Here is a 24,456-nt window from a genome sequence, read left to right on the forward strand (position 1 = left end):
GCGGCCCGAGGATCTGAGGTGATCCCCAAAAGGCCCTGAAAAGTTAGGTCTTGCTAATATTAGCTCATTCAGCCTTCTGTGGGCCTTGGTTTAGCCTCCCAGCTTTGGAGAGTTCTGGCAATACCTGTTGATGGTTATTAAGCATCCAGTGGGCCAGGCCTCATGCTGAAGCTAGGGAAGATGGTGGCAGATAAGATAAAGGGATCTGACCTAAAGGAGTTATGAGAGAACCTGGAAACATCAGACAGCAATTCACAGTGATGGTGAAGATGGTTGAGGCATTTGAGTGAGACGAGAAGAGAGAGGTGAAAGAGAGCACTACAAAAACTCTTCTGCAGCCCTGGCTGGATAGCTTGGTTGGTTAGAGCATCATCCCAAAGTGCAAAGGTTGCTGGTTCGATCCCCAGTCACAGCATAGGAACAGATCAGTGTTCCTATCTCTCTTTCGCTCTCTCTCTAAAAATCTTAAAATAAATATTAAAAAAAAAACAACCCAACAACCCACCTACTGCAAAGGCCATAGGGCACCCAGCATGTAGGGGTAGCACTTGGTGACCAGGGATTGACCTGAGAGAAAGTCGGGTAAGAAGAGACAGTGGGTTCCAGTGGAACAAGTGGGTTGGAATGACAGGTCATTTGTTTCAACCACAGAAGAAGGGAATGATTAGGAGCTGGTTCTGGAGTTGGGCTGCCTGGTTTTGAATCCCAGCTTCTCTTCAGTTCTGTGTTCTTGGGAAAGTTATGCATCCTCTCTGAGCCTCAGTTTTCTTACTTAGGGTTGTTGAAATGGCCCTTTGAGATAGTTCATGTTAAGTGGTTTAGACAAGACATGTTCTGAGCCCTTGTTATGATTAGTATTATATATCTATATTATATGCTATCACAGTGTCTATGTAGTCCTAATGTTAAATACTGCTATAATACTAGTATATAACTAGTATTTTTATGACCAGTATCACCAGTGTGATGTATCTACTATTGGTCTCCTGTAGAAAGGGTTTTATAGCACTGTGTCTATTAGCTACTTCCCTGGAGAGGGAGTGAGGGTGCACATTCCTGCATGGTGGAAGGCTAAGCCAGGCCGCCTCACTTCCCTTCTGGCCATCAATGTCTATTCTCTCCTGTTTAGAGGAGGATTCGGCCATCCCCATCACGGTTCCTGGCCGCCTGCCAGTCTCCCTGGCAGGCCACCCCGTGGTGGCAGCCCAGGCAGTAGCAGTACAAGCAGCAGCAGCCCAGGCAGCCGTGGCAGCCCAGGCGGCCGCACTGGAGCAGCTTCGGGAGAAGCTGGAGTCTGGGGAGCCTCCGGAAAAGAAGATGGCCCTGGTGGCAGATGAGCAGCAACGGCTCATGCAGCGAGCGCTCCAGCAGAACTTCCTGGCCATGACAGCCCAGCTCCCCATGAGCATTCGTATCAACAGCCAAGGTATCAAACCGGCACCCAGACCTTCCATGTTTCTTGAATGTCTGACAAAATAAGGGTCTTGGAGCCAGCCTCTGTCAAGAGTGCCTATCGCCTGACCAGGTGGTGATGGATTGGATAGAGCATCGAACTAGGACACAGAGGGCCCAGGTTCGAGACTCCGAGGTCCCAGGCTTGAGCGTGGGCTCATCTGGTTTAAGCAAGGCTCACCAGCTTGAGCCCAAGATTGCTGGTTTGAGCAAGGGGTCACTTGGTCTGTTTTAGCCCCCTGGTCCAGGTACATATGAGAAAGCAATCAATGAACAACTAAAGTGCCACAATGAAGATTTGATGCTTCTCATCTCTCTCCTTCCTGTCTGTCCCTATCTGACTGTCTGTCTCTCTCTGTCTCTCTCTCTCTCTCTCTCTCTCTGTCTCTCTCTCTCTCACACACACACACACACACACACACAAGAGTGCCTATAAATCAACAAGAAAGAAAGGCAAATAAATCAATAGGAAAAAATGGGCAGTGTGACAAATTCCTATGAAAAGCTGCTCAACTCTGTCTATTTTGGGATCTGCTTGTTAACAAGGAGATACCATTTTTCACCCATCAGAGTTTGAAAATATTAAATGTTGGTCAGGATGTGGGGAAATGGGTCCTACTGCTGGGAGTGTAAACAGGTGACAATTTGGCAATCTCTTTTAAAAATAGAAAATTTGAATCAGTGATCTATTTGGTATCTACAGTAGAACTAGTACAGGTGCTCAAGGAAACACAGATGTCTCCTGCTATCTGAAAGTAGGACATTGCTAAAAAGCCTTTGGAAGCGGTATAGAGTGAATTTTCAAAAAGTGGGGGATACCTGTATAGACAAGTTTGTTCATTGCAGTCATTTATGTGATGTCATAACAGTGAGGCCTTGAAGCGACGTGTGTGTCCATCAGTGAGGAATGAATGAGTCACGTCTGGAAGACTTTGTGGCTGTTAAAAAGAAGGACATGATTTGGGTGTGTGACATTGCTTAAGACTTACAATCATGATAAAAGCAAATGTCAGAGAAAAACATTTTTGTTTGTTTATTTATTTATTTTTATTTTTCTGAAGCTGGAAACGGGGAGAGACGGTCAGACAGACTCCCGCATGCGCCCGACCGGGATCCACCCGGCACGCCCACCAGGGGGCGATGCTCTGCCCACCAGGGGGCGATGCTCTGCCCCTCCGGGGCGTGGCTCTGTTGCAACCTGAGCCACTCCAGCACCTGGGGCAGAGGCCAAGGAGCCATCCCCAGCGCCCGGGCCATCTTTGCTCCAATGGAGCCTCGGCTGTGGGAGAGAAAGAGAGAGACAGAGAGGAAGGAGAGAGGGAGGGGTGGAGAAGCAGATGGGCGCTTCTCCTGTGTGCCCTGGCCGGGAATCGAACCCGGGACTTCTGCATGCCAGGCCGATGCTCTACCACTGAGCCAACTGGCCAGGGCCGAGAAAAACATTTTTATTTGATATTTATTGAGTATGTCCTGTGTGCACCTGGTGGTGGGTACAGTCCTTTGCTTTGTGAAATTTAAAGACTTGAAACAGATCATCACACAGATGGGTTTGTGATTCCAAATGGTAGCATTTCTTCTTCCCACAGCCTCTGAGAGCCGCCAGGACTCAGCTGCAAATTTGACTAGTACCAACGGCAGCAACAGTATTAGCATGTCAGTGGAGATTAACGGGATTATGTACACAGGTAATGCCTTGACCACTTCATTCCCCAGTTAACTCAGGAGTTCTGGGTAACTCATGGGTCTGGCCTGCACGAGCCCAGCCATTAGAGCAAGCAAAGTTCCTTACCTTGAAAACTTGCATATATAATAAAATGTAATGTACTTAGTACAGTGCTCACCACATAGTAAGTATGTATCATAGTGCTGAGCACATAGTAAGTGCTTAAAAATACAGTTGACCATTGAACAACAAGGGTTTGAACTGCATGGGTCCACTTATTTGTGCGTTTTTTTCAATAAATACTGTAAACGAATTTTCCTGATGATTTTCTTAACATTTTCTTTTATGTAGCTCACTTTTATTCTAATAATGCAGTATGTAATACTATAACATATAAAATAGGTGTCCATCAGCTGTTTATGTAATTAGGAAGGCTTCCGGTCAACAGTAGGCTATTAGTGGTTAAGTTTCGGGTAGTCAAAAGTGGTATGTGCATATTCAACTGTGCTGGGGATCACTACCTCTAACATCTGTGTTTTTTAAGGGTGAACTACACAAGTGATGTTTCAGAGTTCCTTGTAAAATAATCTAGTCAGGCCAGTTGCTGAGTAGGCCACCAAGTGGCACTGGGGACACAGAACAGCGGGGTTGCTGGCAAAGATCCCTATGGGAAGCAATGATTAAGAAAGGTGTCTCGGGTGTCCTAGTGGGTCCCTGGGTGGACTCTGCAGGGGATCAGTGCTCAGGGAGCCCCTTGTACCTGTCACATAATCTTTTTAAAGTCTCCATGATACGTCTGTCCTCTGTTTTGCATTAGGAGTGCTGTTTGCTCAGCCACCGGCCCCCACGCCACCCTCAGCTCCCAGCAAAAGCGGTGGTGGCAGCAGCCGGGGAGGAAACAGTGGGACCTGCAGCAGCGTGGGCAGCCAGGCCGGGCCAGCGGGGTTATCTGCACCCCCCACATCTTCTACCTCAAATAATTCATTGCCTTAACCTCACCACTCCCTACCCGCTGCCCCCTACCCCGGGAGCCGGTCAGACTGGGCAGGGGGTTGAAAGGTGGGCCAAATAGGGCCGGGGGTGGTGGAAGATACGGGTGGGGAGGGGAGATATCCACAAAGGAGCCACAGCTAACGCCAAAAATAGAAGAAAAATATATATATACATATATAAAGAAAATTTAATAAAACAGGGGAAAACCAAGGAACACTTGAATTACTCAGGTTTCAGACATTCAGAGAAATGAATTGTGAGAACAGCAAAGGAAATCAGGAAAGAGAGAATGGCAAATACATCCCAGGGCTTTCCTGCAGCCCTGGTTGACGACTTGGACTGGTGTCTGGTGTCTGGTTTGGACCAGTTGCAATGTAAGGCCAGATACTGTTTACCTCATACATCCCTGCACTGTATGTTTTCATTTTTGTGTATTTTTTTTTCTCATTGTTCATCACACACTCACCCACTCACCACACCCAGCTCCTTGTTTTGAATGAAACCCCTGAGCCAAGATCAGTTGAATTTTTTTCTCATTGCTTTTGGGAACTTTTTATTTTTTAAAGAAATAGTGCTATTCAAGCTCTATAGGGTTTTTAAGAGGTTTGGGGGGTTTTGTTTTGTAAATATTCTATTTTATTCTTGGGGGAGGAATCAAACCTTAGGAAAAGGATATATATCTCTATATATTTGTGTTCATTCAGGGAAACTGGATTTTGAAAAGCAAAAAAAAAAAAGTAATATCCTTTTAATTTTTTTCATGACTGATCTGGGTTTGTGTGTGCATTTCCTGTGGTGCAGTAGGCAGCTGGCAAGCGCAGGACATGGTATTCCTGGGCTAGAGCCAGAGATGGTGATGAACTCAGGTGCTGAGGGCTGGGCTGGGCTGGGGTGGGGGGTGCATGCTGGGCAGGCCTTGGGGGACATGTGAATGCTGAATGGCAGACCAAGACGCTTGATGCTTTTTCTTTCTGTGCCACACTGTGCTTTCTGTCAGGGACCTGGAAGTCTTAACTAGAACAGAGAAAATGCTGGAAAGGGGCCAGGACCTGGGAAGGGAATGCTTGTCATGGTCCCCAGGCTCCTGTGTTGGGGATGAATTTGACCGGGTGGGGATAAATTTGACCGGGGACTCTTATCTTCTCTGGCCTGAAAGGGCTGCTTTTGAAGACTTTGTGATACTTGGGGACTGAGGTGACCTGGGCTTAGTGAGGTTTTTGGGGCTATGTCATCCTTACTACCCTACCCCTTCTTATCTTCTTCACTTTGGTCTCTCTCGGCCCCTTGCAAGGCCATCTCTCCCGCTGTAAATAAAGGAACTAAATGGAGGCCCATAAGGAGGCTTCACTCACTCCCTTCACGACACCTTCCCCAGTTTAGAAGGTGTACATCAGTGGGACAGCTGTGAGGGAGAATTTATTTTAAAGGGTGGTAATCCTCTTCACCACAAGTAGCAGCCTCTGTCCAAAGGCCCAGGCAAGGTTTGGGGACTTCCTTGGCCACCCTGCCCTTCATGGGTCCCAGGTGACCAGGTGGTGCTGATCGGGACCGTGCTGGCTATACGTTAGCACTCTTTTTTTCATGCACTGAGTTTGCCTGGAAGCTCTAATTGGGCCCATGGAGCCTGGCCTAATGAGGCCAAGAAGAGCAGTGCCCTGCCTGGCAACCTCCCAGATCCTGAACCCAGTGATCCCTGACCCAGTGTCATCTTACTGCCTTGGAGATGTTGGAGTGGAGAGCATGGATTCCTCCCTCAATCTGAGTTTGCTTGGGTATGGTGCTGTGATGTTTTAGGGGAGAACCCCTTTCTTTGGTATATCTCAGGATTGTTGACTCCCCTGCCATCATTCAGGATGGCATGGCTATGGGCATCTGGGGTTTCCTCTTTGTTTTTCCTTCTGGAAGGTTCTCCTCCCCAAATCTCACTGCAGCAGCACAATCACTCTAGGAGGAGGATCTTTCTGTCCCCAGAGCAGTCAATGGAATGCTCCTTCTCCCTTCTCCCCTGAACTGACCCCTGGAGCCACGACCTTCTGGTTCTGTGGCCCACGGAGGGTGTCTGCTGCCTGGTTATTTCTACCTCAGGTCTGACTCTTGATGCCAAAACCCCCACCCAGCCTGACCCCCCCACCCCTTTGCTGGCTCAGGGCTTCAGCAAGTACCAGTACCTGTTCCTCCCACTTGCATAATGGGTGCCACCTGCCTGGGTGCTCTCTTTGGTTTTGTGTGTGTGTGTGTGTCTCTCACATGTCTGCGTGTGTTGGGGGACCTGCATGTTGTGTTATGTGGGCGAGGTGGCCCCCAGATCTAACTCAGGGCATGCCTACTGTTCAGGGTGATTGTAGAGGGTGGGGAAAGAGTGCTGGGGGAGCCGTGGGCAGGGGGAAGGTGGAAAGGAAAGGAAAGCTCCAGGCTGGGACCATCCAGACCTTCAGACCTTTGGCTTCTGTCTCCAGTCCCCATTTACCCTCTGCCACTCCCCGCTCAGGGCAACCCCATCAGTGGGGGTTCCGGGGTGCAGCACAGCAACCCCCTATGCAAACCGGGGCGGGGATGGGGCAGTCACCTCTGTCGGCAGCTTGCTTGTACACTGTTCATTCTTGAATGAGTGGAACTTAGCTGCATGGTATGGACAGGGACCCCTAAACTCAGAGTTGAGAGGGGCTCAGGGGCTTCCCCTGCTTTAGATGTTTGTGACAGGCTGCTTCTGGAGTCTTACTTGCGACCCCCAAACTAGCCACAGGGCTGTCCTGCTGTTGGTCAAGGGGCAGGGCAGAGGTGCTGAGGCAGCTGAGTTAGTTTTAATAGTTGTGCATTTGTATAGTCACTGTTTTGCTTTTATGATTTTTGCCCACTTCTATCATGTTTTTTCTTCCTCTTAATTTTGCTTTTATTTTATTTTTTGCAAATGCGAATGAATTCAGCCTTTCATTCCTGACATGTGAAATTTCAGTTTCTCTGGGGTTTGTCCAATGGCGTGGGGACCACGCCTGAACTCAGGTTTATGGAAAATAACTTTTAAAAAAGGTATAAACTACTCTACCTCTGGCCGGGCCTTGCTTGTCACCCTGGCCTGCGGGGCAGCCGGTAAGAATTCAGTTTTGCAGAATATTCAGGTATGGGGGGGTACAAAAGACCAAAAAAAGGGGGTAGGTGTGATTTTGAAATTTAAAAGAACACTGAAAGTTTACATTTTATAACATTATTATGCAGATTGTATTTAAATTTCAGAAATATTTAAGACAGTTGTAACCCTGTAAAGCTGATATTAAAACGAGACAAAACACTTCTGACTTTTAACAGACTATGTCTCAGTGGTGGTTTCCTGGGCGTCGCTTTACCCTGTGGGTCCAGGTGGCAGAAGTCATGAGGCTGATCCAGGGGTTCTTCAATGGGGATCGTGCCCTTAGGGGAGATGTCTGGAGCACATCTATTGTTGTCATGACAGAAGGTGCTCCTATATCAAGTGGGTGTGGCCAGGGATGCTGCTCAATACCCCACAGAGCCCAGGATGGCCCCACCAGAGAGTGACCTGTCCCCAGTGTCAGCAGTTCCAAAGGAAGACCCTGGCTAAACCAGGTCTGAGAGGTAGCTCCCTCCCCCTCAGTATCACTCTCCTGATCCCCCAGCCCCCTAGCCTAGGCCTCCTGCTATCCTGGGTTCTGATCCCCATGTCACTCCTGAATTGTCTGACTCAACCCTCAGGCATGTGGCCTGGCCCCCTCACCCCTCCTTGCTGGCTTCATTTTGGTTCTCTAAGGAAGCCACCCTGTGCCTGCCTCTGTCCACCCTGCCCCCTGAGCCCTTCTCACTATGGTTTGGTTCACATTTGAACATTTTGTCTCTCAATACAGTGTGACCCCAAAGAAACCAAAACAAGGGGCAATCCGGTCCTCAGGCTACAGTTGCAGCCCCTGGGCTCAGCCCAGAGAGAGGGAAACCCTTCTCGGCCTCCAAACCCACACCTGACAGCAGCAGGCAAGGTGTTGCTTAAAAGAGATTTCCTGGGTGTCCCTCACATCATCCACACCCAGCAGGTGTGACCAGCTCAAGGCCAGTGTGGCCAAATAGTGGACAGAGCCAGCCTCCTGCCACCTGGCTACTCTGCCACTAGCTCCTGGTAGTTCTTGTCTGTGGCAGCCCAGGCATATCCCTCCTGCCTGGTTCAGCCCCCAAGGCTTGTTAGAAGTCAGGAAAAACAATTCCCTCCTGTGGCAACCGTTGGGTTCCCACTAGCCTCCCCTGGCTCATATCATCCAGCATTTTACATCCATGCCAGAAATGGACTGGCTCCCTCTACATCTCCAAGGGTCTGGGGAACCAGGAGAGGAGAGAGATTGACCCACCTCCTGCTCTGAGCCCCCTGGCTCCCAGAGACAAAGGAAAAGTGTGTGTTTTTTTAAAGGCCTTTTTTTGGCCAACTGGATGAGCCAGTCTAGCATCGTTATTCCTCCACTGAAGAGGCCCAGAGAGGGGTTGGGAACCCTGAGGTCACATAACCCCTGGGGGCACACAGGGAGGGGTCAGAACCCACTACCTTTCCCCACCTCCCTAGCCTAGCAGCACCTCCCACCCCCTGCTCTGCTTGTTAGAAGGCAGAGATGCTCCCAGGAGGGGAAACTCAAAACTAGGCCTGATTAGCAGGAGGGAGAGGCAAACCAACAGGGCGGGGGTAGGGATGGGGGAAGTAGTTGAAAAGATGCCTGAAAAAGATGATTGACCACTGGAGTTATCCAGTCACCCGCTATTCTTTACACCATTAGTGCACACCATGGGGGCTGCTGGGTTTGTTCAAGGGGCCCCCTCCCTGGGGGGCATGGCTCTCAGAAAGGAAGGTCTGGTTTGGTTCAGTGTGTACCAGTGCCTGTAGACAGGTGCTCAGACCTAGGATTGTGCAGGACTCTGTGCCTCAGTTTCTTAAAGCTTGCTTGCTGCTGCTGCCACCTAACACCATCAAGGCCTCCCAGCCTTGGATTTGGGAGGCGGCGCCTGGCTGGCACCAAGGAGGTCTGGTGACTGGGTGGTCTGGAGGCCCCCAAAGTGTGGCTTTTGTCCTGCTCTTCTGACACAACTGGTCTGTCCTCATTCCAGGAACTGGGCTGGGGGTGGGGTGACCTCTGACCTGACAACAGCCTGGCCTACTGGGTCCCCAGGGAAGGGAGGAAGGGAGGAGGGGAGGGAGAGGCCTGTGAGGGGGCCTGACTGCAACCCAGCAATCCTGCCCTGGGGCACCGCCTGGGCCTGTTCCTGCCTGAGCATACACTATCAGAGTCCTTATTCCTGTTGGCACAATTGGTCTCCTGCAAACCACATCTGTTGGGCCCACCCTTGTGTCCTGGAATTTGGAAACTTCCAGGCCAGACTTATTGGGATGAGGAAACAGAGCCCATAGCTGCAGAGAACCCCCACTTTGTATGTGAGGAAACAGTTTCAGAGCTGTGCAGCGACCTGCCCCAGGGTTCAGAAATGCCAGTTGCACTCCGAGTTGGTGTTTAGAAGAAGGGTCACCTTGGCCCATACATACCCTAAGTTCTGCAGAATGCCATATTTCAGGATTCAAAGAAAGATTTGGTTTTGGGGAATACCTAAAATACTTTCGTTTTTGTGTTTGAAAAGTGTAAACTAACATTAGAGGTGTGTTATTTTTCCACACTTTAAAAACATTTGAGGAATCTAAGGGCATCAGCTGGTTCTGGTGGTGAAAGTCAGAAAACAGCTGGTTCTAGTTCCAATCTGTTTTTGGACTAGGTGGTCCCTGCCTGTTTCCTCATTTCGCAGGTGCCCAGAATTGGGACACCTAGCTTTTCGCAACTTAACAAAAGTCCTTCAGTTACCTATATACCCTCCCTTCTCCAGGATAAAATTAAATCTAGGCTCTCCACTGCCCACAAGACCCTTAAATGGCCCAGCGACTGTGCAGGGGTCCCCAAACTTTTTACACAGGGGGCCAGTTCACTGTCCCTCAGACCGTTGGAGGGCCGCCACATACAGTGCTCCTCTCACTGACCACCAGTGAAAGAGGTGCCCCTTCCGGAAGTGCGGCAGGGGGCCGGATAAATGGCCTCAGGGGGCCGCATGCGGCCCGTGGGCCGTAGTTTGGGGACGCCTGGTACGGTCTGGCTTTAGGGCCTCGGCACTGCCTCTGTCCACCTTTCTCTTCAAGCTGTTCGTTCCCGGATCAAAGGACACCTCCTCTGGGAAACCCCTCCTCCAGACCCCTGTGTCGTTCTCTCCTTGTAGTGTAACTGTTTCGCACTGTGGCCCCAGGGCTGGGAGCGGCCCACACTCCGCCTCCCGGTCTGTGGCTCACGCCTGCCATCTGGCGGCCGGGGATGGGGGTGTGGATCCCTACGCTCTGGGCACCGTTTCCAGTGGTTTGGGGGCGGTGCCCTGGACTCTTGCAGGCACCTCGCATCCGGCACCGCAGTTATTGTTCTTTGTGGACACACTGCCCTGGACAGTGAAGTCTCCCAGTCTGGAATTTTCGACTTTTAAGTTATTTCTCCCTTTAAAAATGTTGGCAACTGCCCTGGCCGGTTGGCTCAGCGGTAGAGCTTCGGCCTGGCGTGCGGGGGACCCGGGTTTGATTCCCGGCCAGGGCACATAGGAGAAGCGCCCATTTGTTTTTCCACTCCCCCACCCCTTCCTTCCTCTCTGTCTCTCTCTTCCCCTCCCGCAGCCAAGGCTCCATTGGAGCAAAGATACCCCGGGCGCTGGGGATGGCTCCTTGGCCTCTGCCCCAGGCGCTAAAGTGGCTCTGGTCGCGGCAGAGCGACGCCCCGGAGGGGCAGAGCATCGCCCCCTGGTGGGCAGAGCGTCACCCCTGGTGGGCGTGCCGAGTGGATCCCGGTCGGGCACATGCGGGAGTCTGTCTGACTGTCTCTCCCCGTTTCCAGCTTCAGAAAAATACAAAAAGAAAAAAAAAATGTTGGCAACTAATTCCACATTTTAAAGTACAGTTTTTAGACATGGCCAGGACGGCAACTGTGACCTGAAATTAGGCGCTCAAGTACATGAAATAAAAATGTGGATTTTGTGGTCCCCAAGAAGAGAAGTCAAGGGGGAGGCAGACGGTGGATCCAGGATCCGTGAGTACGCACTTAATTACAATGTATTGAGTGCCAGCTAGACATATTATGTTGGGTTCGTAGTCTGTATTTTACGCCTGTGAGGTCGGTACAGTACTTTATTATTTACATGTTTAAAGAAAAGAATACGAGAGCTTGAGTCACTTGGCCAAAAGCGCCAAGCGTAAATGGCCAACCCAGACTTCCAGGCTCTGAAGCAGAAGACCTTGGGCCTTGATTTCCACCCCTTATAGTTTTGCAAGAGGCCTCCTTTCAAGATACTCCACCAGGCGCACTTTCATTCTCAGCGTATCGGATTAAAAAAAAAAAAAAAAAAAAAAAAAAGCCGATTCACTGGGTAGCCTCCTCCCCGAGGCATGTACGCAGGCGCAAGAGGGCCAGCCACTGGAGGGGCGGGGCAACGTGGGCGCCGCTCTAGTACGCGCGGCGCAGTGTTCCGCATCTCGCTGATGATGACACATTCCGGAGCAGTGTGGGAATAAGATGGCGGCGCCCATGGAGGTAGCTGTGTGTACAGACTCATCTGCCCACTTGTGGAGCTGCATCGTGTGGGAGCTGCACTCGGGCGCTAACCTGCTCACGTACCGCGGAGGCCAGGCTGAGCCCCGTGGTCTGGCGCTGCTCAATGGCGAGTACTTGCTGGCGGCTCAGCTGGGCAAGAACTACATCAGCGCCTGGGAGATACAACGGAAGGTGCGACTAGGCGCCCGAGATTGGGATTGGCGGGGGCTGCACTCGTCCTGAATCGGGGGTGGGGGAGGAAGACTTGTTCAGGATGTTCTGTGCATGCGCAGGTCTTGGGGCTTATCGGAAGAGCGAGGCGGGAAGGCTGGGGGGTGTGGGTCTTAGCTGGGGGGTGTGGGATTCAGGTCAGTCTACAAGGCGCATGTGCAAATGAATGTCCCGTTAAGGTAGTGGGGCCTTAACGGGAACTGTGCGGGAAGGGGCGCGAAATTTAAAGGGAGAGTTTTCAGTTGGGATTCTGTGGGTCTCGTAGGCATGGAGGGTGATAGTCTGAGGCCTGGTGGGCCCCCCAAAAGGGTAATTCTGGACCTTTATCCTCCCCAAAAAGATACTGTCCTCATCAGAAACAGCCCCAAAATGCTGCTCCTGCAACTGCTCGCTTCCCCTTTCTGCCAGCTCATGTGTCTTGAGGCAAGCTCTGTGCTCTGGCTTTGTCTGATGTAGACCATGCGCATATTTTCCCATTTTAGAGATTTGGAAACAGGTTTAAGGTAGCCGGTGGGACCTTAGGAGGCAGAATTGGGGAAAAAGCCGACTAGCCTTTGTGCTCTCCAGCCCCAACACCCTCCTGGAGTTTCTGTGCTTCACCCACTCCCACTCCCACACCCACACCTGTGCCCACAGAAGTACTGCCTGGCTTTTATCCAAAGATTCATGGGTCTCCATCTCCAGCCTGCAAAGCTTGGGCTAGAGCAAACACTTTGCTGCGCCATGAATTTGCTCAAACCACCCCTGTTCTCTTTCTAATTGTCTTGGATATACTAGCTGCCCCACTCACCTCCCTGCCCACTGGCTCCCAAATTAATGCATGAAGCTCCGAGGCTTCTTATGTTCCTCTAGGACCAGCTCCAGCAGAAGATCATGTGCCCTGGGCCTGTCACCTCTCTGACCACATCGCCCAATGGCCTCTACATGCTGGCAGGGATTGCAGAAAGCATATACCTGTGGGAGGTGAGTGTCAGAGCCAGGGTCATGGAGCTTGGCTTGTGAACCCCTGAGTTATACCACCAATAGTGTTGACACTAACAGTTGGTTGTTTGAAGGGATACCCACCTCACCTCTTGCACTGACAATGTAGGATTTGGGGCCACAAAGTCGATGTAACCTCTTCCTTGCCTGACCTTAACCTTGACTTGCAAAACAGGTTTGCCAAGGGAACTGAGTTCTCTGTGAGATGGGAGGGACTTAGCTATCTCATCCTGGAACTTTTACTTATTTGGTTTTTATTTATTTTATAATTTTTTTAAAAGGTTTTATTGATTTAGGGGGGGGGTAGAAATAGAGGAGGGAGGGGCAGGAAGCATCAACTCATACTAGTTGCTTCTCATACATGCCTTGTCTGGACAAGCCCAGAGTTTTGAACTAGCAACCTCAACATTCCAGGTTGATGCTTTATCTGCTGCGCCACCACAGGTCAGGCAGGTTACTTATTTATTTTAAAAAAAAAAACTTTTTTGTTGCCTGACCAGGCATTGGCTAAGTGGATAGAACATTGGCTTGGGACAGGTAAGCCCCAGGTTCAAAGCCCCAAGGTTGCCGGCTTGAAGCCTAAGGTTGCTGGCTTGAGCAAGGGGTCCCTCACTGTGCTGGAGCCCCATGGTCAAGGCACATATGAGAAAGCAATTAATGAACAACTAAGGTGCCTCAACAAAGAATTGATGCTTCTTGTCTCTCTCCCTTCCTGCCTGACTGTCCTTGTCTGTCCCTCTCTCTGTCTCTTTTCGCTAAAAACAAGACAAAAAATGTATTTATTGATTTTAGAGAGAGAGAAAGGGAAAGAGAGACAAATATCCATCTGTTCTGTTTCTGCCCTGACTGGGGATTGAACCACACAGCCTTTGCATGTGGGGACAGTACTCGAACCAACTGAACTATTTGGCCAGGGTTTATCCTGGGACTTTTATTTTTTTATTTTTTATTTTTTTTAATGAGAGAGAGAGAGAGACAAGAAGGGAGAGAGAGGAGAAGCATCAACTCGTAGTTGTGGCACTTTTCTAGTTGTTCATTGATTGCTTCTCATACGTGCTTTAACTGGGGGACTCCAGCCAACCTAGTGATCTTTGGTCTCAAGCCAGCGACCATGGAATTGTGTTGATGATCCATGCTCAAGCCATATGGGCCTGCCCTCAAGCTGGTGCCCTCAGGGTTTTGAACCTGGGACCTCAGCGTCCCAGTTCGACTCTCTATCCACTGTACCACCACCAGTCAGGCTATCCTGGGACTTTCAACCTATTCCTAATTCTGAAACTGGCAAGCAGTTGCTCAAGCATAGGGAGGGAAACTGAGGCAGGAAGAGGCATCTCACAGATTGCCCGTCATGGTAGAAATTTTTGCCCTGATCGCTGTCAACCTGGTTCAGGAAGTGTGGTAAAAACCAGTGGCCCGTTGTCCAATGGGGAAATCATAGGAGGTCACGACCCCTTCTTGTTTGGAGACAGTCATGGTACATCTTGGCCTGTGGGGTTGCTCTCTGACCCTGGCTATTCCATTGTCCTGGAGAATTTATCACCATTGTGAGCTGTCACCACAAGGGGGCATCCCACATGGCCAACAGAGCCAGCTGCCCAGGCCTAGGGCTTTCAGCCAGGGTGAGCTTGATTCCCATGACTGCCACTGTTTTTAGTTTTTGTTTGTTTGTTTGTTTGTTTGTTTGTTTTTGACAGAGACAGAATCAGAGAGAGGGACAGATAGGGACAGGCAGGAAGGGAGAGTGATGAAAAGCATCAATTCTTCGTTGTGGCACCTTAGTTGTTCATTGATTACTTTCTCATTTTCCTTGATCGGGGGCTACAGCAGAGCAAGTGACCCCTTGCTCAAGCCAGCGACCATGGGGTCATGTCTATGATCCCACATTCAAGCCAGCAACCCCACAGTCAAGCTGGTAAGCCCGTGCTCAGGCTGGCTACTGCAGGGTCTCAAACCTGGGTCCTCCACTTCCCAGTATGATGCTCTATCCACTGTGCCACCGCCTGGTGAGGCATAACTGCCACTGTTGACCTTTCTTCCCTGCTCTCTGAGTGGGTGAGGGAGGCTGGGAAATCCTCAGAGTGGGGCTACAGGGTAAACAAGTGTGTGTCCAAGTTTCCCTTTTATAAGGACACCATTTGTTAGATTTGAGACCACTCTACCCTGATCTCACCTGAACTGATTATACGTGCAAAACCCCTATGTTCATGTAAGGTTATAGATTCCAGGAATTAGGATGTGGACATATATATTTGAGGGACATATGTAGTTTAACCCACAACGTCATCTGTGTTCCCCTCGTCCCATGCCACAGCCCTTTCCAGGTGTTGTGTGATGGATTTACTTCTTCCTGCCATGCCTCCCTCTTCAGTAAGCCAATCTACCCAGCTTTTTGCTGGCTTGGGTCTCCCCTTCCCAGGTTTCACAGCAAGAGGTGCCCCCATCCTCAGTTCCTCCTGCTAGACCAAGTGATGTGGTTGCATTTGAAGGCTCTCGTAGTCAGCCTTAGAAGATTGTGAATTCCAATTCCTTCTTTTTTTTTTTTTTTTTTTTTTAACAGAGACAGAGAGTGAGTCAGAGAGAGGGATAGACAGACAGGAACAGAGAGAGATGAGAAGCATCAATCATTAGTTTTTCGTTGCAGCACCTTAATTCATTGATTGTTTTCTCGTATGTGCCTTGACTGCGGGCCTTCAGCAGACCGAGTAACCCCTTGCTCGAGCCAGTGACCTTGGGTCCAAGCTGGTGAGCTTTGCTCAAACCAGATGAGCCCGCGCTCAAGCTGGTGACCTCGGGGTCTCGAACCTGGGTTCTCTGCATCCCAGTCCGACGCTCTATCCACTGCGCCACCACCTGGTCAGGCAACACTGTGACTTCTTTTTTTTTTTTTTTTTAAGATTTTATTTTTTATTGATTTTACAGAGAGAGGAGGAAAAAGAACAAGAAGTATCAAGTTGTAGTTGCTTCACTTTAGTTGTTCATTGATTGCTTGTTGTATGTGCCTTGACTGGGCAAGCCCAGGGTTTCAAACTGGCGACCTCAGCATTCCAAGTCAACGCCCCATCTACCGCGCCACCACAGGTCAGGCAAGACTGTAACTTCTTAATGTGTTAGAATCACCATGAAGAGCCACCTGCTGCTGCTTCTGGATCTAGCTGCTTCTGTAGGGACCCATTTCCTCACCAGCTTGTCCCTCTCACCCATGTCTTCCCTGGGGGCTGCAGTCACACCATCCTTCTCTCTGCACCTGGGCAGACTCTCCTTTTGATGCACCCCTATAAACTGGCAGCTGAGGGGCCAGGCGCTGCACCCCATTTCCTGACCTGACCTGACCTATATGCACCCTGCCCTCCCCAGGTCTCTACGGGGAACCTCCTGGTCATCCTGAGCCGCCACTACCAGGACATCTCCTGCCTGCAGTTCACAGGGGATAGCAGCCACTTCCTGTCTGGGGGCAAGGACTGCCTGGTGTTGGTGTGGAGTCTGTGCAGGTAGCACCCCAACCCTCACAGGCCTGTGCCCAGTCTGTAACCTCCAGCCAGATGAGGCCTCAGCACAGAGAAGGCAGGGATCCTCCTTTACAGAAGGCCATGCCAAAGTCCCAGGGAAGAAAGGGACTGGATCTGGGACCTATAAAGCAAGTGGGCTAGCCCTGGCTGGTTGGCTCAGTGGTAGAGCGTCGGCCTGGCGTGCAGGAGTCCCGGGTTCGATTCCCAGCCAGGACACACAGGAGAAGCGCCCATCTGCTTCTCCACCCCTCCCCCTCTCCTTCCTCTCTGTCTCTCTCTTCCCCTCTCGCAGCCAAGGCTCCATTGGAGCAAAGTTGGCCCGGGCGCTGAGGACAACTCTGTGGCCTCTGCCTCAGGCACTAGAATGGCTCTGATTGCAGCAGAGCAACGCCCCAAGATGGGCAGAGCATCACCCTCTGGTGGGCATGCCGGGTGGATCCCGGTTGGGCGCATGTGGGAGTCTGTCTGACTGCCTCCCCGTTTCCAACTTTGGAAAAATACCAAAAAACAAACAAACAAACAAAAAAGCAAGTGGGCTATTGTGAAGAGGATGAGGGTGATTGGTTTGTCCCAGGAACCATCTGAGAATTTTCCACTAGTACATGGACCAAGTGGCCATATGGAGGTGGTTGGGGCATCAAAGTATCAGGGTACAGCCCTCCCCCAAATATATTTCTCCTGCAGCGTGCTGCAAGTGGACTCCTCCAGGACCCCAGCTCCTCGGCACGTCTGGTCCCGCCACACCCTCCCCATCACAGACCTGCACTGTGGCTTTGGGGGGCCCCTAGCCCGGGTGGCCACAGCCTCACTGGACCAGACAGTGAAGGTAGGACCAATACATCCCCCCTACTTTCCCCTCCCATTGAGTCTATGAACTGGGCTGGGCTGGCTGGCGGATTCTTGGCTGATATGAGTCAGTGAATCACCTGCTTCCCCCAGGCTGGTGGCTCCAGACAGTTCTTAATCCCCCAATGCTTCCAGCCTCAAGGACATCCAGAGGATAGATGGTCCAGGCTTATGTTGGCTCGGAAATTCCCATTTGGCCACTTGCGCCTGGTGGCTTCATGGCCAAGCCTCAGGGATATGAAGACATCCAGCTCTCTGGTCTTTGTCCTTGGTGGTAGCATAGGGGGTGGGTAGAATCTAGTGCTGACAGCAGCTAAAATGGGGTGACAAGGGGTCCTGGGCATAAGAACCTAACTCTGTCTCGGGGAACGCCCCAAGTGCCCTGGCCCTGAGACCACCCCCCTGCTAAGTGTCAGCTCCCATTTGATGTTCCATGGGGTCCAGGGTCTCCCAGTCGGGGATGCCCGGCTCTCAGACCAGCACCCCTGCATCGCCGGGATCACAGTGTCTATGGAACCCTCATCCCATACTTCGCCTGCCCCCAGCTTTGGGAGATCTCCTCGGGTGAGCTGCTGCTCTCTGTGCTCTTTGATGTGGGCATTATGGCTGTGACGATGGACCTAGCTGAGCATCACATATTCTGCGGTGGCAGTGAAGGGTCCATCTTCCAGGTTGACCTCTACACCTGGGTGAGTGGTGGGTGTCTGGGCCTAGGGGTTGGAGGCTTTTGGGACATTGGGATACCCTGGCTCCATCCTCCAAAGGCCTTGGGACTGTCCATCCCCCCGCATTCAGGTCCTTGAGCCAAGCAGGCTCTACCCCTGCCCATCACCCCCAGTGCCCTGGGGTCCTCAGGGCAGAGGCATGACTGTTCCTCTGCTCACTGGCCCTTCAACCTCTACAGCCTGGACAAAGAGAGAAGAGTTTCCAGCCAGAACAGGATAGCGGGAAGGTGTTCAAAGGCCACAGGTACGGGAACTGGGAGTGGGGAAGGGGCCCTGTTCTCTTGCTCCTGGGGTCAGGGGTCATTTGTACCACCCTTTCTCAGACTATTGTCCCTAGGAACCAGGTGACCTGCCTGTCAGTGTCCACTGATGGTACTTTGCTGCTCTCTGGCTCACATGATGAGACTGTACGCCTCTGGGACATCCAAAGCAAGCAGTGCATCAGGACAGTGACCCTCAAAGGTAGGTAGGCCTGGAAGACCAAGAGGTTATAAGCTATGTGGCTTTGCCCGTTTGTCCACACCCCAGTCACTTGGGTGCGGGTTGGGAGGTAGGACCAGTGAGAGAAAAGCCCATCTTTGACAGGTAGTGGGTTTGAGGGGTGGAAGATGTGGGAGCCATGGCCCAGGCCTGGCAGAAATGGCTCCTGACCAGCCACCTGCCCTGCTACAGGCCCCGTGACCAACGCTTTCATTATGCTGGCACCAGTCAGCATGCTGAGCTCCGACTTCAGGCCCAGCCTGCCCCTGCCACACTTCAGCAGGCACCTGCTGGGCGCTGAGCATGGAGATGAGCAGCACTGCGGGGGCCTTACACTGCGTCTGGGCCTCCACCAGCAGGTACTTGCTCCAGCAGGAGCCCTGCCCTCTGGCCTCTGGAGAACCCAACCTGGCTCGGCCTCTACAGCATGGCTCTGTTCCCTTTGGGTCTGGGTGCTGGCCAGGGTCCCTCCACATATCCCCTCCATGAATAGACTCCTCTGACCACATGCTGAACCCAGCCTGGTGGCCAGCATCTGATCTCAGAAAGCACCTTCCACAGTAGAAGCAGGCACACACCAAGGTTCATTCCCAAAGAAGCGTGACCAAAGGTACTGTGGGTCATTGCCTTCTGTAGCAGGGCTGTAGGCAGACTCCCTTCCAGGGATCACCCACCTGCCAGTTCTCTGCAGGGCCTGGCATTGCCACTCTGGCTGTGCTCTGGCTACCTCTGCCCAGTTTTGATTCTCTGGAATTACACGAGCCCCACAAGGGTGTACAGGCCCCTGCCTAGGATGTCATGGTGGGTGGCAGGGCCAGGTGCCCATCTACCAGCCCCGGGCAGCATGCCTAGACAGTGCGTCACAGGGGTGGACAGCCTCTCCACAACAGCAGTGTCCGTCCATCTTGATGGGTGGGCAGGTTCTGCCCACATGCTAGGTAGTCCTTTTCTGTAGCCTTCTTGAACCCTGATTTTTTGTGTGTTTTTTCTTAACGTTGGTTTCTGCATGTCCCCCAAAACCTGGCTTTAGTTCCAAGCTTTCAGTGTCCTTATCCCCGGGAGCTTTTGGGCATAGTCCTATAAGCAGGAAGCCGATTTGAGTAGACTGATTAATGTTGCTTCCTGCTGGGTGTGGTGTTGAAGATGCGGCCTCCCGCATCTTACCACAGAGATATCACCCCAGCCGGGCACCCAGCAACCACTTAGAACCTGTTTCCCCATCTGTGAACAGGCATCAGGATGGTACCTCCCTCACCATTGGATGATGTGAATAGTGCAGGTAGCCTGGGGTCACTGAGGCAGCCCCTTCTTTTGCAGGGCTCAGAGCCCAGCTACCTGGAGCGAGCAGAGCAGCTGCACACGGTGCTGTGCAGCACTATGGAGAAGGTGAGTGAGGCCACCGAAAGGGTGAGGCTGGGGTGAAGGCAGCAGTGCCCTTGGCCGGCGGCTCCAGTGTAGGGTTGTTAATTGGGGAGGATATCTCCCTCCCCTCACTGTGGGATGTCAGAGGCTCCTCCACCCTGAGCCCCCTGTCCCTCCCCAGAATGTGCTGGGTGGCCAGGACCAGCTGCGGATCCGAATCACAGAATTGGAGGATGAGGTGCAGAACCTGCGCAAGATCAATCGCGACCTGTTCGACTTCTCCACCCATATCATCACCCGACCTGCTAAGTGAGTGCAGGGACCGAAGCCCTGCTTATAGACAGGCTGACAAGGCCACCTGCCCTGGGGCCACTGGGTCAAAGCCCCTGTAACAGCAGTACAGTCCAAAGCTCTCCTTCCCATCTTGTGTTTGGATTATTATCTGCATGAGAGGGTGTTTTGTCTGTTGATCCACTGATGTCTGTTGTGTCCAGTTAGTGCTGTTTTGTTTTTAATAAAAGACCTAAAAGCCTATTCTCTTTAGTCCTCTGTATGTGCTAAGGGCTGTCCCTCATCCCAGTCTGGGCTCTGGAATCCTCGAGGCAGGCTGTTAGGTCTGACTTGTAAAAATCTATTGTTGGGGGAAAAAATCTGGTGTTGGGAAACTGGTTTTCAGACTTTTCAGACACTCATTTGTCAACCTACTGCCTTTGTATGCTCTTGAAGGCCAGGCTGCCCTCTATAGGAGGGGACTGGGAGGGCACAGGGAGGGGCAGCTTTAGCTGCAGGCTGAGGTCACCAGGTGAGACTATGATTCAGGGAGAGCAGTGTGATCACGCTGGTCACATCCGATACCCTCCAAGGGTCTGTCCCAGCCTTGGTTAAGGTAAGGACTCTTGGGTAACAGCCAGTTTTGGACTAGGGTCTCCTGCAAGGGCATGTGCCCAAGGCCACTTGACCAGAACATTCTTGTCAGTGTCAAGGGCCCAAGGAAGACCAGGTATGCCTCCGCTGCCTTGGGGACACTGCCAGTCCAGTCAGCACCTGGAGGCCAGCCCAGAAGTGTGGGCCCCAAGGCTGCTCTCAGAACCTTCTGGAAAGCTAACCCCCACTGACAGTCCTGCTTAATGATCCAGAACACCCACATAATTTATCAGATGCCGTCATAACTGCAGCTGCGAGCCAGCAGCCAGCACTGAGTTTGTGCTTTTAGGCTAATTGGAGTTCCTTGTACCCAGGGCTCCGTGTCCTCACAAATGGGTGGCCCAGCCATACACTGCAGCAGGATGCCCAGGCACAGGGCTGGGCCCACTGTCCATCCATGCCTGTGACCCTCATCTTCCCTACTCTCCCCTGCTCAGGGAACTTGGACAGGATGATACTTGGGGCTATCCTTCCCATGTCAGGTAAGGGGTCCAGTTGTGGATAGGGGCTATATTATGCCCCCACACACATGGCGTGGGGTCTGTAGCAGCTGGTCGGCCAAGCTGGGGACACGGAAGTTGGTCTTCAGAGCTTCCAGGAGATGGGGATGGGGGCATCAAGATGGGTTCAGGCTCCCTGTGGGTACTCCATCTGCTAGGGCCCGAGACCTTCTGGGCCCTGATCCTGGTGAGGGCACCTAGGCCTGACCACATGAACCTCCAGCCCCCCATGCCCCTGCTCTTGGTTCAGTAGGAGACTCAGGGCTAGTTCTGAACCTGGTACTGCCGCCCATGTCTGTGTCTGGTCAGTCCCAGACAGCTGGCCAGGTGCCATGAGATGAGCTGACAATCCTAGCCTCTGTCTGGCAGCCTCCCTTGGGTCAGTTTTTCCCTGGAGAGGGGAGGCTGTTCCCATTATCCTTTATCCTGCATGTATTTCCAGGGCTAGAGGTCTCTCCAACACCACTCTGAACCCTCAACTGCTGGGGCGCTCTGGGCAGAGAGGTGAGGACCCCACCCCCTGGGGCTGTCCCTGTGTTCTGACTCAGGCCTTGAGGGGCTATGGTGCCTGCTCACCCTGCACCTTCTGAGATGTTAGAAGGTGGGACGTCGACATACAAATGGCCTCTCTAACAATTCTGTTCACACCATCTGTCAGGTGTAGTCCTGGAAGGTCTCATCTGCAGGCCACCATAAGAGGGCTTTGAGGAGGGTGAGCATCTCATCATGCACCTTGCAGGCAATATAGGCAGGTGGTGATGGTGGAGCTGATCTTTTCCCAGTCTGGCCTGAAATTACCACATGGCCTTGGACAAGCCATGCCTGGTTCTAACACATGGTTTCCTTATCTGTTAAAGGGGTGTTCTTCTCCTGGGCTTGCAAAGCCTGCAAGGAACTTTGGGGAGCTTGTGCCCAACTTTAGTGACAGGTGCATAGTACATAGTAAATGGTGCTCTTACCTTGGGGCATATACACATTCCTTAGCATAATCTGACCCTAAGTCCTACCCCATCATTGCTAGAGGAGACATGCCGACAACACCCAGTATTCACTGGTGACTCCTGTGTGCTGTCAGAGTTTGTGTAAAGCCACAATGAGACGCCACCTCACACTCTCCAGGACCATTGTTTTAAAAAGCAAGTGTCCACAAGTAGGTGGAGAAATGACCCTTGTGCACAGCAATTGGGGCAGCCACTGTAGCTGATAGTCTGGTGATTCCTCAAAAAATGAAACAGTTACTGTATGACCCAGCAATCTCACTTCCAGCTGGATGGATACCCCAAAGAACTGAAAGCAGGCCCTGACCTGTGGTGGCGCAGTGGATAAAATGGTGACCTGGAATACTGAGGTGACCGTTCGCAACCCCAGGTTTGCTTAGTCAAGGCACATATAAGTACTATGAGTTGATGTTTCTTGCCTCCTTTCTATCGCAAATCAAATGAAATCTTTTTTAAAAAGAAATAGAAGAAAGCAGGGACTTGATAGCTGCATACCCGTAGTCTCAGCAGCATATTCACAGGCCAGAGGTGGAAACAACCCAAGTTCATCACCAAATAGGTGGATGAAGACTGAGGTGCATCCAGATGGTGAACTATTATTATTCATGCTTAAAAAAAAAGGATCTCAAAATACTAAATAAATAAATGGATTTCCCTGGCTGGTTAGCTTAGTTCGTTAGAGCATGGTCCTGATGTGCAGAGGTTGTGGGTTTGATCCCTGATCAGGGCATATACAGAAACAGATGTTTCTGTCTGTCCCCCTTCCTCTCTAAAATCAATAAATAAAAATAGGCTCTGGCTGGTTTGCTCAGTGGATAGAACATCGGCCTGGCGTGTGAGTGTCATAGATTCAATTCCTGGTCAGGGCTAATGAGAAACGACCCTCTGTTTCTCTTGCCCCCCCTCTCCCCCTTCTCTCTTTTTTCCTCTCACAGCCAGTGGCTCCATTAGTTTGAGCATTGGCCCCCAAACTGAGGATGGTCCAAACAGCCTCAGGCGCTGACGATATCTTGGTTTGCGCATTGGCCCCAGGTCGGGGTTGCCGTTTGGATCCCGTTTGGGGCACATGCAGGAGTCTGTCTCCCTATCTCCCCTTCTCTCACTTAAAAATAAATAAAAATAAGAACATCAACACCAAAAAATGTTCTGACACCTGCAACAACATGGATGAACCTTGAGGACATGCTCGTGGTGACATAAACCAGTCGTAAAAGGTCAATGTTTGTTGACTGACTTTCTGAGTGTCCACTGGGGGCCTGAATAGAGTAAGAAAGTATCCCCGGCCCTGGCCGGTTGGCTCAGCGGTAGAGCGTCGGCCTAGCGTGCGGAGGACCCAGGTTCGATTCCCGGCCAGGGCACATGGGAGAAGCGCCCATTTGCTTCTCCACCCCTCCGCCGCGCTTTCCTCTCTGTCTCTCTCTTCCCCTCCCGCAGCCAAGGCTCCATTGGAGCAGAGATGGCCCGGGCGCTGGGCATGGCTCTGTGGCCTCTGCCTCAGGCGCTAGAGTGGCTCTGGTCGCAATATGGCGACGCCCAGGATGGGCAGAGCATCACCCCCTGGGGGGCAGAGCACCGCCCCTGGTGGGCGTGCCGGGTGGATCCCGGTCGGGTGCATGCGGGAGTCTGTCTGACTGTCTCTCCCTGTTTCCAGCTTCAGAAAAATGAAAAAAAAAAAAAAAAAAAAGAAAGTATCCCCTACCAGGTCAGATCCCTGTTTCTGAGGCTCATACTGCCAAAGGGACCATAACCCAGGTTCAGATGAAGGCCAGTGGTCCCTGAGGACAGTAGCTGGGAGCCTCACCTAGGAACAGGGCAGATGGAGTGCTCCCTGGCATGACAGGGGCCTCAGGCAGGGAGGGTGCCAGAATCCAAGACCCTTGGGGATGTTTCCTTGTCCTGGAATACCTGGCCCGGTGATTGGATAAGGCACCCTCTCTGTCACCTGGAACTCAGCCCTCATAGTCATCTCAAATTTCAATCCTTACTGCTGGCTGGCACTTAGTTTTATTCATCTACGGTTGTTTTTTCCTGCTCTAACACTGGCTCCAGATGGAAGTGTTTTTGTGGGGAAAAAAACAAATGTAGATGTATTTATTAGAGCTGGAATGTTCCATGGTGGGAGGCTGCCCTGCACCCAGAGAGGTCTGGGAGACACTCCCGCAGGGGTCCCCAAACTTTTTACACAGGAGGCCAGTTCACTGTCCCT

The 24,456-nt window shown here is 51.7% G+C and overlaps 2 protein-coding genes across 5 annotated transcripts in view; both read left to right on the top strand.

The window, feature by feature from the left end:
- The window catches only part of ARID3A (AT-rich interaction domain 3A), a 42,153-nt gene extending 34,757 nt beyond the window's left edge, over nucleotides 1–7,396 (top strand). For all 4 annotated transcript variants that reach the window (XM_066341862.1, XM_066341879.1, XM_066341871.1 and 1 more), the window contains exons 7-9: nucleotides 1,130–1,426; nucleotides 3,039–3,137; nucleotides 3,933–7,396. In XM_066341862.1, the coding sequence (XP_066197959.1) occupies nucleotides 1,130–1,426; nucleotides 3,039–3,137; nucleotides 3,933–4,108 (572 nt within the window). In that variant the 3' untranslated portion in view covers nucleotides 4,109–7,396. The remainder of the gene's footprint in view (nucleotides 1–1,129; nucleotides 1,427–3,038; nucleotides 3,138–3,932) is intronic.
- A 4,245-nt stretch (nucleotides 7,397–11,641) lies between these two features.
- WDR18 (WD repeat domain 18) lies at nucleotides 11,642–20,362 on the top strand. The gene is made up of 10 exons (XM_066341892.1): nucleotides 11,642–11,889; nucleotides 12,781–12,891; nucleotides 16,264–16,397; nucleotides 17,100–17,241; nucleotides 17,807–17,950; nucleotides 18,166–18,230; nucleotides 18,324–18,448; nucleotides 18,659–18,825; nucleotides 19,784–19,852; nucleotides 20,010–20,362. The coding sequence occupies exons 1-10, from the start codon at nucleotides 11,680–11,682 to the stop codon at nucleotides 20,139–20,141; spliced, it is 1,299 nt and encodes a 432-aa protein (XP_066197989.1). The 5' UTR covers nucleotides 11,642–11,679; the 3' UTR covers nucleotides 20,142–20,362.
- Nucleotides 20,363–24,456: the final 4,094 nt, after the last annotated feature.

This window comes from Saccopteryx leptura, chromosome 1 (genome assembly GCF_036850995.1).
Source record: "Saccopteryx leptura isolate mSacLep1 chromosome 1, mSacLep1_pri_phased_curated, whole genome shotgun sequence".
Classification (NCBI taxonomy): Eukaryota; Metazoa; Chordata; class Mammalia; order Chiroptera; family Emballonuridae; genus Saccopteryx; species Saccopteryx leptura.